The sequence below is a fragment of the Rhinatrema bivittatum genome, chromosome 10 (assembly GCF_901001135.1).
Source record: "Rhinatrema bivittatum chromosome 10, aRhiBiv1.1, whole genome shotgun sequence".
In the NCBI taxonomy this organism is placed as follows: domain Eukaryota; kingdom Metazoa; phylum Chordata; class Amphibia; order Gymnophiona; family Rhinatrematidae; genus Rhinatrema; species Rhinatrema bivittatum.
This window is the reverse complement of record NC_042624.1, coordinates 110,854,366-110,871,648: the sequence shown is the minus strand read 5'-3', so window position 1 is coordinate 110,871,648 and position 17,283 is coordinate 110,854,366. Positions and strand designations below refer to the sequence as shown.

General features: G+C 43.2%; 1 protein-coding gene across 9 annotated transcripts in view; it reads right to left on the bottom strand.

Annotated features, from left to right (window-relative positions):
- Positions 1–1,016: 1,016 nt before the first annotated feature.
- RAB3B (RAB3B, member RAS oncogene family) overlaps positions 1,017–17,283 on the bottom strand; it is a 97,393-nt gene continuing 81,126 nt past the window's right edge. For 7 of the 9 annotated variants that reach the window (XM_029618706.1, XM_029618700.1, XM_029618703.1 and 4 more), the window contains 2 exons: positions 9,668–9,792; positions 6,682–7,267 (listed from right to left, as the gene is read on the bottom strand). In XM_029618706.1, the coding sequence (XP_029474566.1) occupies positions 7,080–7,267; positions 9,668–9,792 (313 nt within the window). In that variant the 3' untranslated portion in view covers positions 6,682–7,079. Of the gene's footprint in view, positions 1,587–2,241; positions 5,721–6,681; positions 7,268–9,667; positions 9,793–17,283 lie in introns of those variants that run through there. The other 2 variants (XM_029618702.1, XM_029618701.1) reach the window with 2 other exon arrangements.

Below are 17,283 nucleotides of genomic sequence, written 5' to 3'. Positions count from 1 at the left end.
CCCCCCATATTCTGCGCTCAGAACACGGGACAGCAAAGTCACAAAAACACCAAGTGACTTCTGTTCAGGCCAATTAGTGTGACCCTGCGGGATGCAGGGCCATGGTCGTATTTTAGAACTTGTCGGGAGGAAGGCTGGAGCCACCCTCCCGGATTGTAAAGGGATTGTAAAGGGATGGCCTGAAATAGCCCCTCTGCTGTTTGTCTCTGGTACAGCTTGGCTTTTCCTTACTACACCCAGGCTTTTCTCGCCCCTGGCTGGGTTGTGCTGCATCACACAGAATCCATCTGTGAGTACAACTACCACCTATTCCACAGTACTGCTTCCCTGGAACCAGGTACTCGCTCCTCGAGGGCCTGCCCTCTGTTCCAGTGCCAGACCTCTCGTCCAGTGGAACCGCTGTGTGAGTACAATACCACGGAGTCTCCCTGCTGTAAGGGATCAGGTACTCGCTCCTCGAGGGCCTGTTCTCCTTGTCTCGGAGCTTCTCCTATTCTACCTGGGACTCTGAATGTTTCTCACTGTGTAATCATAACTCTCAGTCTCTTTCCACTACAGCACAGCCAAGCAGAGGCTCCGCTGTTCCAGCGTCCTGTGGGATACTTGCCCAGCCGGGCTCAACATCTACTACTCACTAATGCCACCTCTAGTGGTTTCCAAAACTCTTTAAATAAAGATTCAATCTGAGTTTGTGTGTCCAGAGTCTAGCCTGACACTGTGGTCCCTCACGGGACTGCCCGCCCCCCCCCCCGAGGGCATGATCAGCTGCCACAGTGTCCAAGGATCCACCCAAACTTTATTTATGTTGGCAACATACAAATCCTTATCCCAATTACGGAGTCCATCGAAGCCACTTACAAAAAAACTGCTATGTACCTTTCATATATAAAAAAATTACTTACACATATGAAACTCATCTTAAATATGTCCAAAACAGAAATAATAGTGCTGGAAAGAAAATCATCTAATGAACTTTTACCTCCGTTGACATTAGAGGATAAACAAACAAAAATGCAAACCAATGCAACAGGTCCGTGATTTGGGCATCATTGTTTATAACGAACTAAACTGTAAAACGCATATTGCAACAAATTAAAGAAGGATATCACAAATTAGCAATTTTAAAACGATTAAAGCCCCTCCTGGATCAAAATGATTTTAGAACTATTCTCCAACTATTAATATTTGCTAACCTTGATTATTGCAATAACTTGCTTTTAGGACTTCCATTAACAACAATTTGCCCATTACAAATTCTTCAAAAATACAGCAGCAAGAATTCTTACAGATACAAAAAAACATGACCACGTCACACTGGTTTTAATATCACTGCATCGGCATCCCATAAAATATAGAATTTAATACGAAATCTAAACACCACCACAGAAAATTATTTATGGTGAAAAAACAGACTGGCTCAATATTGCAATAAAAATACACATACCACAGCGAAATCTGCGATCCATGAATCAAGGACTTTTACCTATTCCATCAATAAAATCCGCACAACACACACAAGTGAGAGAGAGAGAGCAATTTCTTTAGCGAGAGCAACTTTATGGAACTCACTACCGATCGAAACCCACCTGCAAAAAAACAAAAATTTTTTTAAAAAGAAACTCAAACCTGGCTGTTCAGGAAGGCCTTTTCTGAAATCAACTAACATCTTTTCATTCAACAAAAAGGGGCAGATTTTAAAAGCCCTAGGCGCGTAAATCCAGCTGGGTTACGCACGCCGAGCCTATTTTGCATAGGCCCGGCGACACGCGCAAGACCCGGGGCGCACGTATGTCCTGGGGCTTGAAACAAAGGGGCAGGGTGTAGGCAGTCCAGGTCAGGGCATGGCCAGAGGCCTCCAAAAAGGGCCACTTGGCCGGCAGGCGCAACTTACAAAACAAAGGTTAGGGGAGGGCCAGAAGGAAAGTTCCTTCCGAGGCCGCTCCGATTTCCCAATTAATTTCGGAGCAGCCTCGAGGGAACAGGGAAAGCCATTGGGGCTCCCCTAGGGCTGGGCGCACACAAGGGGGGTGCACAAGTGTGCACCCCCCTTGTGTGCGCCGGCCCCGGATTTTATAACCTGCGCGCGCATGTTATAAAATCAGGTGTAGATCTGTGCGCGCAAATCTACGCCTGCGCATAGGTATTAAAATCTGCCCCTCAGCGTTTCAGACTCCCATATTACTTATTTCAGTGTCATTTATGAATTTTAGTAACAATGTTTTACCACCTTTTAACAACGAGTTCTCAGACCCATTTCACTAATTTCCTGTCATTTTATCATTTTTAGTAAGAATGGTTTCACTTGGTTTTTTTTTTATCATTGATTTAAATGCTTTTAGTGTATTTAATTGCTATTAACATTTTAATTACGTTTTAGGAATATTATATATTTAGTAGTCTTGATAATGTGATTGTAGTAGATTTTGGGGACAGAACCTGCAACACATGCAATCTGCTGCTTCACAGCAAATTGCCATTAAGCCCAGGGTTTTGGCTCTGATGCGCAGGACTTTACATCTTAGGTCCAACCGAATGTCTGTTCCTGGGCAGAGCAGGCTTGATTGGTAAGAAAGTTATTTTGCTTAGATGGATGGAGCCCAGGGTTGGAACCACGAACAATGGTTCAAAAAACTGATCCATCTCTGCCCTTTGGAAAATACTATCACTCGGTCTTCCTCTTCGAAGAAACTCATGCACAACCCAAAAAATTTGGGATCCACTTCTAACATATCTTTCACCTGCCCTGACATCAGACCTGTATTGATGCTGCGCCACCCTACCTTCTTCTGTGCCCCATACCCTGAGATTTGGGAAGATCACCAAACTCCAGGATGCTCTTGTGTTTTTTTTTTTGTTTTCACAACCTCCTATCCGTCTCACTACATGGGTTCATAAAGCCCTAGAACCCTCACTAGAATGATCTTAAGAATCCTCTATATTCCAACTTCTCTCTTATGTTTAGATATTTTGGGACTGCTCATTTGGGCTATTTGTATTCTTTGTATTTTTTTTTAGGGGTCTGCTCGATGTAAGTGATAAAAGATTGGAGTAGAGGGTAAAGGGGGGGGGGAAAAGGGATGGGGGATGAAGGGATATTTGGGGGAAAATTTGAGACATGTTGTTGAGTTTATGGAATGGTTGTATTTTGTTGAAAATCAATAAACATATTATCAAAAAAAGAGAGAGATTGTTTTGTGTCACAGGGCCAAGCTTGTGGAATGTGCCGCCAGATGAGTTAAAGACTGAAACATCAGAGTGGTTAAAAGCTCATTTATTTAGGAAAGCCTTTGAGGAGCTGGGGTAAATGAAATGATCTGAGGTACTGGGATAAACCAACTGATTTTATTTTTTGATTTTTCGTCAGATGAAGCAGCAATGGTCTTTTTATAATGTTTTGATTTGTGATGGTGTTTGAGTTTGTGTTTTTACTTTTTAATATGTTATTTTGTGTGTTTTTTTTGTTTTGGGGTTTTTTTTTGGGGGTTTTTTTTTACTTATTTATGATTGTTGTGTAATCCGCTTAGAATTGTGGATATGTGGGAGACATTTATAAATACATAATTAAAATAGATATATTACATCATTTATATTCCAATTTTTCTAATTTTATTTTACTTTCTTTGTTTTATAGTCTTTTAATTAACAGGCCAGAATTTCTAATCAAAAGTCAGGTAAGAAAATAACAATCCACATAGAAATACAGAAGAAAAGACGATAAAGGGAAAAAAAACAAACCCCCAAAACCTTACTAGAACTACAAGTCCCACTTGAGGGTTTTCCACTCTCTCTCTCAATCCTCAACACACGCCCTTCCCTTCATGCCTACCCCACTCATTCCCTCCATACCAGCCCGACGCTCTTCCCTTCTCACTGCCCCCAATTAACCTTCTTTAGGGGCCGATGTAATAAAGGCGTGAAGAAAGCGGGCGCTGAACAGTCAGTGCCCGCTCTAACGCGTGCATGGTGCCCCAAAGGGGGGGCACCATGCAATATTTAAATTAGGGGGTCGCGCTGCCTGTCTGCCAGTAATGAAAACAGACGCAGAGTTTATCAGTTTTGGTCTATGCTGTATTTTATTTCTCTGTGCACGTGTCTGTTATGATTTTGTATATTTTTATTGTAAACCACTTCGATATTTGTAGGATGCACGCAGTATATACATTTTTAATAAACTAAACTGAATGTCTTTGTTGGGCAAAACCCACCTGATCTCTGTTAATTAAATAAAGGGACAACACTCACCCGAGTCTCTTTACCAAAATGTTTGCAAGAATTGTAAGATCTCGATTTAGCAGTGACTGTCTTGGTCCGACTTGGGGGAATAATAGTTCCCACTGCTGTGTTACAGTTAAGGTGGGAATACGCCTTTCTGCCCCGTGCTTCCAAACGTTCCCTGCAATGGTGAGATCACCGTGTCTTTTGTGATTTTACAGACTTCAGGACCTAGTCCATCGAGTCCGGGGGCTTTGGCAAGTTTCATTTCTTTAACCACCCCCCTAAAATGTCCTCTTCTTCAATCAGCTCATTTAACGTTCTTAATTGGTCTTCTGAGATTTTAGGTGACCTACGCTGCTAAAATATTTCTTTCCTGTTCCATCACCATCATACCTGGGAGAGCTCTTGAAATTTGCTCACCTTGAGATTTGTGTACATTAAGCAAGGGGTATGCATGGATTTTCTCTCCCCTCTCTTGCCCCACCTCAGTCCATCTGCATTCTCTCATCCTCCTCCCAAAGTTCATTTAATTTTTTTCACTCCCCAGTCCATCCCCTCTTACATTTTCCAGTACCACTCCAACCCCCCCCCAGTTAATACTTTGTCTAAAGAATGCCCCCATTCTCGCCAGTTCTGCCCATCAAACCCCTACCTGCAATAGATCCTCTTCTCTGGAAATGACCTCCTCCAGCCACTCCCTCCCCCAGAAACTCACCTATTAACAGAACAGTAGCTAATCCCACAATAAATAAGACCTTCACTGCTAACAGCTCCAAAATATACAAGAACCGCTACTTTATACCAAACCATACAACACGTTAAACCAATAGGAGCCAATATGTTAAGAGATTGAGCAGGTATTTCATGTTTACTGAAAATAAAGCCATTTCACTTTGTCCACATGCTATAATGCTGCTAGCTTCCTGCATTAATTCTCAGTTCGTATATCTATCATTTGGTCAGCTGTATTTCATTTGGTTATCAGTCAATCTACACGTGTGCACGCGCACCACCACAGACACGCGCACACACAGGGACACGCATGCACACAAACACGTGCAAATTAAGCCTTTGGCTCATCTGGAGTCTTTGGTTAAATCCTGTGTCACATGATTACATTCATGCTTGCGTCATTCCCTCAGAACTGCTACAAAAAAGACAAATGTTCCTGTGGATTATTAATTTGGCAAAGCCAATGGGTCCGCTGCACAATTTGTGCCCTAATCATCTTTCCAGTGGGAACAGTTAGAGAGGTGGCCTGGCGAGCCGGAGCTACTGCCCACAGACAGAGAAACGGCAATCGACTTGCACCAGAAAGGGATGGAAACCTAGCCACAGCACGTTTAAAATGTACTTCCTGCCTATCCCAAGATGATCCACCGAAAGCTCACAGCTGAACAGAAGCCACAGCAGAGGAGGATCCACGGAAACGATTTAGTCATCTACGGTCGAGTTCTGGCAGACATCCGTAGCCTGGGCTCAGATTTGGCTATTTTATCGTTTTCCTGTTTACAAAAGCAATAAAGAATTCACTGCTGGTGCAGCAATTAATAGAAACAGCCTGGGACGCGGGCAACCGACTCCCTCGCTACAGGTGCACACAAGTGATCTCGAAATGCGCCTTCCAGAGAGGTGGGTTAGTCGCTTAAGGACCTCAACTTAATGCTTCACAAGTCCAAAATGCTGCAGGGAGCTTGGGTTCGGGGGCAATCTACCCTAAAACGTATTCCATATTTTGGGAGGCACCTTATGTTGTTCAAGAGTGTTACCTTGTGCAAGAATGGTGAGGGGAAAAGGGGGGTGAATGGTTCTTAAAAGCTCAAACTTGTACCAAGTAACACTCTTAGGGCCAGATTTTAAGAGGTGCGCGCACAAATGTACGTCCGATTTTATAACATGCGCGCGCAGCCACGCGCATGTTATAAAATCCAGGGTCAGCGCGCGCAAGGGGGTGCACAATTGTGCAACTTGCACACGCCGAGCCGCGCAGCCTTCCTCTGTTCCCTCCCACCCCCCACCTTCCCTAACCTGCCCCCCCAGCCTTACCTAACCCCCCCCCCTACTTTTATCTTATAAGTTGTGCCTGCCTCTGGGCAGGCGTAGGTTGCGCGCGCCGGCCAATGGCCAATGGGCAGCCCGCAATCCCGGGCAAATGGCCTGGAGGCTCCGGCCCCACCCCTTTTTTCAAGCCCCAGGACATAACGCGCGTCCCGGGGCTCGCACGCGTCGCCGGGCCTATGCAAAAATAGGCACGCGCAGGAGCAGGTTTTCGGGGTTACGCGCGTAACCCTTTGAAAACCTGCCCCTTAATGTAATAAAATGCCCCATACAAGGCACCTCTTAACTCACTGTAAAGAAGCTATTCATTTCTCATGTGGGAGCTTTATAATAATAGTTAAATTAAGAACAAAGCTTGACTTGATTGGATATGTTCTTTAGAAATGAAACTGCAAGTCGCCCGTGTGGTTCATGAAGGGCTGGTCTTATCAGCAACCCGTTTACCTTCTGCATTCACTTTTGACGTCAGCTTCTTAAATGTAATCCCCCCAGCTGAAGAACTCCCTCCCCAAATTTCAAAGTCCTCCATGAGGCAAAGATTGAAATAATACATGTACAACACAAAAAATATATCTGATCTGCTTTTCAATATTCTGTGCAACACCAGAAACTATTTTTTTTTTTTTTTTTTTTACACATTATTAAACAGCATTGGAAAATCATTTCAAGGACATTTACCACATCCATCTCCACCACAGGGCATCAAACAGGACTTGTGTTTTAGAGCCGCATGCCACTGAAGACTCACAAGTGAAAAGATTAAAGGTTGGAGGGTACTAACGGAGAGTTCCTGGAGCTGAAGGGGACTAGCAGGAGCAGTTCTGCTGGACGGGAGACAAGCCGTCCGTGAATCGCAGGCTCCTGCCGCCAGTGCCCATGGAATGGTCCGAATCTATGCTCTCCGACATCTTCTCACAGATGATGTCCACAAGACGCTCAAAGACCTGCTTCACGTGGATGTTGTCTTTGGCGCTGGCTTCAAAAAATTCAAACCCTGCAAAGGAAAAGGTAGCGCTTAGAATTTTAAAACTTTCCAGACCTGCAAAGTGTCCCGGCGTGGGGCTCTGAAACAGCTCCCAACCTCAAAGACAACCAACAGGGGAGGGAGTCGAAGAACTGGATCACGCCACACAAAAAAAAGTAGGCTCCATCTGTGGGGTGTGAGATCCAACTAGGACGCTAGATAAAACGAGTAACCAAGACCCTTTCCTGCTTCTAATCAATTTTACAGTATAGATTAAATACCTTTTTGCAGAATTAAAAAAAACCCTGAAAAAAAATCACAGGATTGCTGAAAGATAACAGACGTCATGATCAGAGGGACACTCACGACAAAACTATTTTCAGTCTTCTGGTGCCAGAGTCTGCACACTGACAGAGCTTTACAAACTTATAGCAGCACTCTCTAACAATTTATGTGCTCCAGCTAATCAGATTCAACTCATTTCAATCTGAAAACAATACAATACTTGACTATTTCATGTTTGTGATTACAATAGGATTATATTCTACTGTAAAATACATTTCAATTGAATGAGGGTCTTCCTCTATGCAGGATCCCAAAGCATGCTATAATTCATGCTTTGTCCAGAAACACCTCTCTGGGACACAGCACATTTCTAATGCCTAGACAGGGTGATAGCTTTCAATAGGGGAATTGCAGGAAAAACTAAGAATTATTTTTATTTCAATGTTCTTCAAAGGTTTTTTGGTTTTTGAAGTTATAACAAAACGGAACAGAATAAACTGAATTTACAGATGTACGCATTGTCAGTATTACAGCTCTCGTATCTTGGTGTTTTATAACCTACTTACATAATACTAACTGTGATATTTTTAAACTGTCAACAGACCGAGCTAAGGAGAAGTCCCGGGCCAGAAGGTGTCACCAATGTCCAATGACTGGGGCTCCCTAAACCAGCAGCTGGAGGATGGGGAAGGGGGTGGGAGATGCTGTGAGCTCCTTCCTCTGCAGCATCCCCACAGCTCTGGTCAATCCAAGGAGCAGAATCCAGGCTCAGGAATCAAACCCCGGACTCCTGCCTGGAAACAGAGTCCGTGAGCCACCAGGCTGGCAGCTTCCTACGTTGAAAGCATTCCACGTGGAATCTTGAAGGAGATCTTTGTCAATATAATTAGTTATTCATATAGTCTAAGGGTAGGTGTCTTAGTGACTCTGGCAAGGGTCAAGGGGAGTTCTCATGGATTAACCCTGATTTCTACTGATACGGAGATAAAGGATGGGCATTAAATTTCACAGAGATTGCAAAATAATACCATAATTCAATAATACAGAAAACAGAGAAAAAGGCAAAAAAAAAAAGAGTAACCCTGCCCAGTTTTTTCCTAGCATGAGCTCAACACTGTGTTGCATTCTGCTGACTCTTTGTTGCTTATTCGTCTTGGGGTTATTTTAGGGCAGCCAAGTGCTAGACTTGCTCTCACATTTGCTGCAACAAACTCAGAAGACATTCAGGTATATTTACACTAGAAGGTAATAGATTTAAGTCTCCCAAATATGCATCCAAGTGAACCTGGACCTCATCACAGCCATAACCAGGGTTATTGTCTGAGGGATACCACACGGCTATCTTAAAGATAGCTGAATAACTTTATCTGGCTAACTTTAGGACAGCACTTTGGTGTGATCAAAAAAGTTATCTGGCTAATTCTGAATATTGGAGTTAGCCGGCTAATGTAACTCCTCCCAGAAATGCCCCTATGTAATCTGGCTAAGTTTTAGTCAGGTAATGAGAAATGCAGCTCAATTCCCCCCACTTATGCGATGCGTGCGTCAATGTAAAACTGTACACACACACATATAGCTGATTTTATACCCCGAGCACGTATACACGCATAGGTTATTAAGTCGCATACATGTGCAGGTCTTAGAATTCACCTGTAAGTGTGGACCGTGTTTTTCTTTTTGCCCCCAGAGACAGAGGACTGATACAGTGTTCTCCACAGTGTTTCCCTCCCAAGGAAAGAACCCTGGAGAGCCCACCTCATGCCACTTGAGTGCAAAAGGGCTACAGGTTGCACTGTTGCTGTAGGAAAGAATAGCATTCTGCATCTGAATGTTATGATCAGCCAAATCAATACTGGCCACTTTTCATAAAAAAAAAAAAAAATTAGTATAGTTATGTTAAAGAATTAGGGATTATAAAGACATATTGTATTTTTTTTTCCATCTATTACTTTACTTTGTTTATTTATATTTTATTTCTTTTGTTTTAGTGTAGTTGTTTCGTTTAGTTATTTTCTTTATTCTTTTATATTTGAAGTTGTGAACCGTCTTGGTCAGACTTTGTCTGTGAAAGTCGGTATAGAAAATGTTTTAAATAAAAATAAATAAATAAATTTAAGCTGTGAAGAATGGTAGCTCAGCAAGTACCTAACTGAGCAGCCAGGTGCTTTCCTTTCTCAGAGGGGATGACCCTATCTTCATCCATATCACACTTGTTTCCTACCAGGATGACTTGCGCATTGTCCCACGAGTAAGTCTTGATCTGCGTGGCCCTGCAAGACGACACACGGAATAAGTGGCATGTAACTGAGGAAATGGTTACACAGCAACTATTCAGCTACAGTATTTACATAAAAATGCCAGAAGTCAGCCATCCCCGCAGCACATGGGACAGACACGGCCAAAGAAATGGTGATGCTTGCCAAACCCATCCATTACAAGATAAATTTCTACTGAGACAAAGAAAGAAATCTGGCAGTATTACATAACATTATGAGGGCAAGGATGAAAGCCCCTTTACACAGGCTAAATAGCATTTTACCTGTGGAAACTGAGGCTTTCATCACTGCCCAACGTATCCACGGGTGGATGTCAACGCCATGCATGCTTTTGCCCACGGAATAAAGAGGTGGTTCGGGGGGGGAGGGGCAGGAGATCTGAACAATGTGCATAGGTCGGTACAATCAAAACCATGCGTGTTTTTTTTCCCCCCAGAAAAAATTACCTGCAGAGGAAGCAGACACAATCTCTGTGAGTTTTCTTTCCGGGGGTAGTAAAAGCCTATGGAGGCTTTTGCTTTGATTTGTGCAAACCCCTCAGGTAAAAATCCCTGTGGGGTTTGCACTAAGGCAGGCAGTTCTAATTATTGTCCCCTATAATCAGAGTTTCTCAACCTTTCTTATCCCAAGGCACACTTTCAAGTTTGCCTGATCCTCGTGGGCACACCAAACCGAATTTTACAATGTCATGTATTCATACCCGCTGGTCACTGGCCATGTGACTGTGAAAATGCCAGGAAATGTAATTTTTAACTAAACTGAACAGTTTAAAAAGGCTAGACTATAATTAGACAAGTTCAGAAATAGAGGATGGGAATCATGACAGAATCAATGGCAATGCATGCACTTATTAAAAAAATGTAAAAAAAGTGCAAAACTGGCTTGAGGAAAGAAGCTAAAATCACAAAAATATTATATGTGCTTTCACATTCCCCTGCAGGCTTTCACTCTCCCTTGATATTTCAATTTCTTAACAGCGATCTTTACAAACTGGAAGCCAGTCACCTGCTCACCCTTCAGGCTAGACCCCAGCATTCTCCCCTCCCCCATTCAACCCCAGCACTCTCAGCTCCCCTTCAGGCTGGAGCACTCAGTGTTTTCCCTCCTCCCCTCCCCATGCTGGAACCCAGCAATAAAATCAAGATATAAAACATTTTTTATATTAAAATAATACTAATAAAAAGAATAAATATGTCAAAACAGCTGACGAACATCCAATCATTTAAAAAACTCACATTAATTTGTTCTATTTCCCAAACACTAATAAAATATTTCGAAACATCTGAATAAAACATCCAATAATTTACAAATGTTATAAATGTCTTCAAAACACCTATAAAATGTTTAAAAACAAACACACCCAATAATTAAACCTAATAAGGATTAAAAAATCTCCTGTTTCAGTCACCCTGAGATTGTTGTAGATTGGGGAAGGAAGGCTGCACCAATTTTATCTTCTCTCTCACACTCACACACTCTCCAACACATTCATTCTCTCACACACTCCCTCGTGCCTGTGAGAGCCTGAAATACATTTTTTTCCTATTACAGCTACAATCATCATCTAAGCAGTAAATATTCTTCTTAATCTCCTCTACCCCAGTCCTAATCTGCTAAGTTAGTACTTCCCTGGAGGCATAGTTATCCAGTCTGGTTTTCTGCACAGCCATGATGAACAAGACATATTTTTTATAGGATTAGATCTCTAATGTACATATTCCTCCATTGGGCTATGGCTTTTGGCTACCTCAGCCCCTGAGTCTTGCCACAGGGTATCGCTGCTGACTGATGGATCAGACTCCCCCACCCGTTTCCGCAAAATCTCCAGCCCTGGCCACCCTGGGGTACGGAAGCTTTGCCCAGTAGCGCACAGTGCCTGCCAGTGCGCTACTGGGCAAAGCCACTGGGCTAGCCCCATTTTTTTTTTTTCAGCCTGGCATTTCCTCCTGCTCCTGGAGCTTTCGGTGCAATCAGAACCAGTGTTGGACTATGGCAACTTACCCGCAAAATATCCTCCTCCCAACTCACTGAGCCCCGGTCATTGCAGTAAGAATCCTCCGCTGCAAGCACATAGCAGGTTCCTTCCAGGGCCTGTGGCCCTGGGCCCTGAATTCAGACAGGAAGCAACGCCACCAGGGGAGGGACTGAAACTCCCTCCCCTCCCATGGGCTGGAAGTGCTGACTCCACCGCATCCCCAGCCCGAGATGGCCCCAGCATCAAAGCAGGTCCTCCACATGCAGTGCACAACGCTTGCTCCTAAGCCCCCCGCCTGGCCCAAGAAAGAACATTTTTAGAGGGAAAAAATAAAAAATACCCTGCCACGGTCAACTTTCCCGGAAAACCAAAGAAGTGCAAGCAATCATTAACTCTATAAAGAGCCTGGCTAACACTATTTTCATCAAATGTTCTCTCTCTGTCTCATTCGTGGATGTAGGCTGCACTTTTATTCCACGCAGCCAGCAAAATGGGAAAAGTGAAGCCAAGCGCAGGCAGGCGGGCGGGAATGGGAAGCATTCTTTTCAGATAAAGCTTTGTTTCGGCCTTGGTAGAAGAACGTCCTATTACTTCCTGGCCTCTGCTTCCTTCCTAGTGCAGATTACCGTTAGCTGTAACGGCCCAGGAGGAAGCCTGGTGGATTCCTTGCAGGTCGCCACACAAAAGCCGGCGCGTCAGAAAGGCTCCGGAGGTCTGGACTTGCCTGGAATGGGCCTTAACATCTAAACTCACCCGCAGCAGAGCCCTTATAGTGTGTGCTGTTTACTAAAATTAGATTTGGCTGCACTAATCCAACTTGCTTATTTACATCGGCTGGAGTAAGTTTCCAAACAAAAACCACCAGGCATTATGCAAATTTTAGAGGCAGTCAAAGGGAATTAATTCCCTAAAGCCACACAGTTACTAGGCACCTAGAGAGACTGCTTGCAAAGCATTTTAATTTGATCTAAAGCTGAACCCAAGCATTAGAGCAGTGGGAAGCACGAAAATGTTTTTGTATAATTTGCCTGGCAGATAAACACAGTACTACGCCTCTTCTTCAGCAGGGTTCAGGAGTTCCCGAGGAGATGTGTACAGTAGCTGTAAGCTCCTCCCATGGGGCTGCCCCCACCGCTACAATAAGAGTAAAGTCCGCTATGCTGCCCCTAACCTGAACCTTGGGCAGATATCCCACTGATGCCCGCAGAGTAAGGACACAGCAAGAACAACAAGAAGTGAACACAAGGAAGGAGCTTTAAAAAAAAAACCAAAAACCAAAGACGCAGGGGCCTCACCCAGAATAAGAGGTGCCTAGCTTGCATTAAAAAGCAAACGCCCATTGGAGCAAGTGCCAGAAGAATTATGAATTCAGAATGCCAGGCTCCTTGTAAAGCAGTGGCGTGGTAATGATGAGACCTTCTTAAATTAACACTCCATTGTGTTTTTCTCCTGTAACTGGCTAGAGGAGCGGGCCCTTCTAGGAACTGTATTGGTCTTGGAGTCAGTCACATCCTTTGTAGGCTGTGAAAAGTTTTATTGCAGTGGCATAAGAATAATCCAAGGACGCTGGGCGCTCTTCAACCCTTCTGTACCTGGACGATTCTATTGCGCCAATAAATGACATCACTTCCTAGGCAGGCTGCTCTTTAGCAGACTGAATCAAGGTCAGGGCTGGCGGAGGGTCTTTTTTTTTGGTTTTTTTTTTAAATTATTTTTATACACTGTTTATAAAATTTTATTGAGTGAATACAGCAATGCATCACAGAGAAGTCAAACATTAAGAGCATGAAAAACATTCCAAAATTCACCATTGTCAACTGCATTAAGAAAAAAAAATTACTACTACTGGTAGTAATATATCACAAACCTAACTTCACAAAGCTCCTGATGACAATGCTACAATCCCGATACCAGTCATATTTTCATTACCCCCCCTCCCCCGGAGGATACAGTAGAATCATACAGAGCAGGAAGATATAGGTCAAAACTAAATGATACTCCTCCAAGATTACTAACCACCCTGGAATACATGGAGATAAATCTATCGTGTAAATCAATACATCATCCACACGTAATGCTATTTTCTGTTCCTGTCCTTCCATAACCACTCCCACCACTTCCTCCCATTGCCTTATATACTGTGCCAAGGGTTCAATGACAAATGCAAACAGAAGAGGCGACAGGTGGCAACCCTGCCCAGCTCCCTTCGCTATCATGAAATTATTAGAAATAAATCCGTTAACCGTGACCGCCGCTACTAGACGAATATAAAGAGCTTTTATCCAACTCTTCAGATTTACTCCTAACACAGCTTCCAAAAACTTCCACTCCACCCTATCAAAAGCCTTCTCTGCATCAAGAAACAGGATAGCTGAGTGACCTCCTCTTCTCCTTTCATGATCTATAATAGCTAAAGTACGCAACACATTATCACTAGATCTTCTACCGGAGATAAAACCCATCTGATCCCTATTCACTAATAACCCCATAACTTTATCTAATCTATTCGCTAACACCTTAGCAAATATTTTCATATCCATATTTAATAATGAAATGGGGCGATAAGAAGCACACTCGTCTCTAGGTTTATCCTCCTTAGGAAACACTGTAATTACTGCTTCATAAAATGTCAAGGGTAACATTCCCTCATCTAGAACATTTTGAAAAAAACGTTTTCTAACAATGGGGCAAGCTGCCCTGCAAATGTCTTATAAAAAAAAAAAAGTCTACCCCAAATCCATTTTTGCCAGATGCTTTCCCGCTACTTAACACATTTATAGGCTCAATAATTTCTAGACCTGAAACAGAAGGTAACTTGGGTAATCCCATTCTTCTCAAAAACTCCTCAATCTTATCCACTTCCACACCCTCTTGTGCTGTATACAGATCTTTATAAAAAAAAAAAAAGCCGAAACGCCTCAGTTATCTCTATCGGGGTCTTACAAATCTTCCCCATACTTTTCACCTCCCCTATTAGGGCCTGAACTCGCTGCCCCCTCAGTTGCCGTGCAAACACCCTACTGAGTTTGTTACTCTGATCAAAGTAATGAGCCTTCAGACGCTTCAACCGAAAACCTATTTTCTCTTTTAGCATGCTTTTATACTGGGTTCTCAACATCCCCAGCTCCTGTAACTCCACCTTTCGGCCATTAGCTTTATGTAAGTTCTCTTTACTTTCTATCAGCTGTAATAGTGCCTACAATTTAACATTCCTCTTATGGGCTGCAAAAATATACATGACCCCTTAAAGTCACCTTCCCAGCCTCCCAAATTGTTTTGATATTGACCTCGGGAATGCTATTGAATGCCAAATACTCGCTCCACTCTCTCTAATTGCCTGACACACTTCCTCATCCTTCAGCAAGATCTCGTTCAATTTCCAACACTGACCTCTATTCTAAGTGAGAATTCCACACTAATTCCAGCATTACTAAAGCATGATCTGAAGTCATTATGGATTCTGTGGTCTCCACTACCCTCCAGACATCTTCTTTCCCCACCTACCACATATATAAATGCGAATACGATCCATGAGGGTTAGAATAAAAAGAGAAGTCACACCTCTCTTTATATTTTTGGTGCCACACGTCTACCAATCTCAAATCCTTCATACTGGCTTTTAGACAGTTACTGGCTCCTTTTTCATATACACCTACACATGTCCCACCCACCTTATCTAATTTAACATCCAAGACCAGGTTGAAGTCTCCCCCCAACAGCAGTATCCCCTTCCCCTCTTCCAAAAGTATTTTAAAAAGATGAGAGAAAAAACACGTCAACCACACACTGGGGCCATATTCATTCAGTAGAGTAACCATTTGGTCCCCTATCCTTCCTCTCACCAATAAAAACCTCCCCTCAGGATCTCTCGCCACTTTTTCCTGGACAAACTGAACGGACTGCCCTATAAGAATAGCTACGCCTCTCTTTTTCTTTCTCTCTCTTATAGGATGAAGAAAAGCTCTCTGTAATCCAAGGAGCTTTAAGCTTATAGTAATCAGAGCAGTTTGGCCAATGTCTGTCTCTTGTAGAAAAATGATATAGATTTTCATATGCGCTAAATGTTGTAAAACCTTTCTGTGTTTTACCGGATGTTTTAGGCCTTTCACATTCCATGAACAAAAAAACTTAATCACCCCCCCCCCCATCTCTTAGGTCTCAAATTAAATATTCCTTGACTGCTTTTCATCTGAATGTCGTCTGTCCACCCCATCCAAAAAGAGAGGAAAAAAATATCCGGGACAAGATTGCATCCACATCTCTCAAATTCTCTGGTTTCCCCCCTGCTCCCCCCCCATCCTTCCTTTTCCCTCCAACTACCTACACTGACCCCCCACCCCCTTCCCAACCCTCCACCATTTCTTCCACCCATCAACCTAGAAATTGGCCAAAATGGGTATCCTGAACCACCCCCCTTCTCTCCACAGAAAGCATCCACAATAAGCAGCCCACCACCCTGCCCCCCCACTTTAAAAATTAATCACTAAAAATAAACTAAAACTCTAACTGAATTTTCCCCATTATCCAACAGGCAAGTGAAAGCTGTACTTAGTCAGCTGCTCTTTTTACTTCACAGGGAGCCCTATCCCCTATCACAAATGCTTTCAGAACTGAGGAAAGAGAAGGACAGAGGAATAAAAGAACAGAAAATTCTTTATTTTTTAAAATTTTTTTCCTCTTTTTTTTTTTTTTTTTTTTAATATAACAACGGAATACTGATAAATTCATGTCAAAGTCCATAACAGAACAAAAGTCCCTTAGATGCGTACTGCAGACAGTCCCTAGGGCACCCACTCCCATAGACCAGGTATTATCAACTTTGGGAACATCGCCTCAACTCTTAGGATTCTTCACAACTTGCAAGTAAGTTAGGCCTGGATTTATCAAAATGCACTAAATATCGCTTGCGATAGGAAAAGGGGTGTGTTTTATGGTAATAGGCAGTTTATTGCAATCTGCACTAATACCTATGCGAAGTGCTATCTTAGTGCAAATTGCGATAACTTTTTCGCACTTTACGATAAGTGCCAGAATTATTGTATTTCCTACATACAACCACTGGGGGGGGGGGGACCATGTTTAGCAGTTTTAAGCTCCTGGAGAGCCAGCCTAGCTATCAGGGCCCAAGAGAGGGAGAGGGAGAGAGAGTAGCCATAATGCCCTCACACTAGATAGGTATTTATATCTCTATGGGAGGCCCATCTAGTCACTCGAGGTGAGATTTAGGTATTAGTTTAGGGGTTAGGGGCCACTTTGACATTCAATGTGAGACGTACGAACAGAACAGTGCTCTCTTGTGAGTTTCCCCAAGAGTGCACTGTTATATTCGTACGTCTCACTTTGAATGTCAAAGTGGCCCCTTATTATGGCTAGTCTCTCTCTCCCCCCCCCCCCCCCCCCCAAATAGGAGGGCCCTGATTGCTAGGCTGGCTCTCCAGGAGCTTAAAATGGGCATGAGCAAAATCACCACAACACACTATAAAGCCCTATCACACGGCTTTACGCTAATG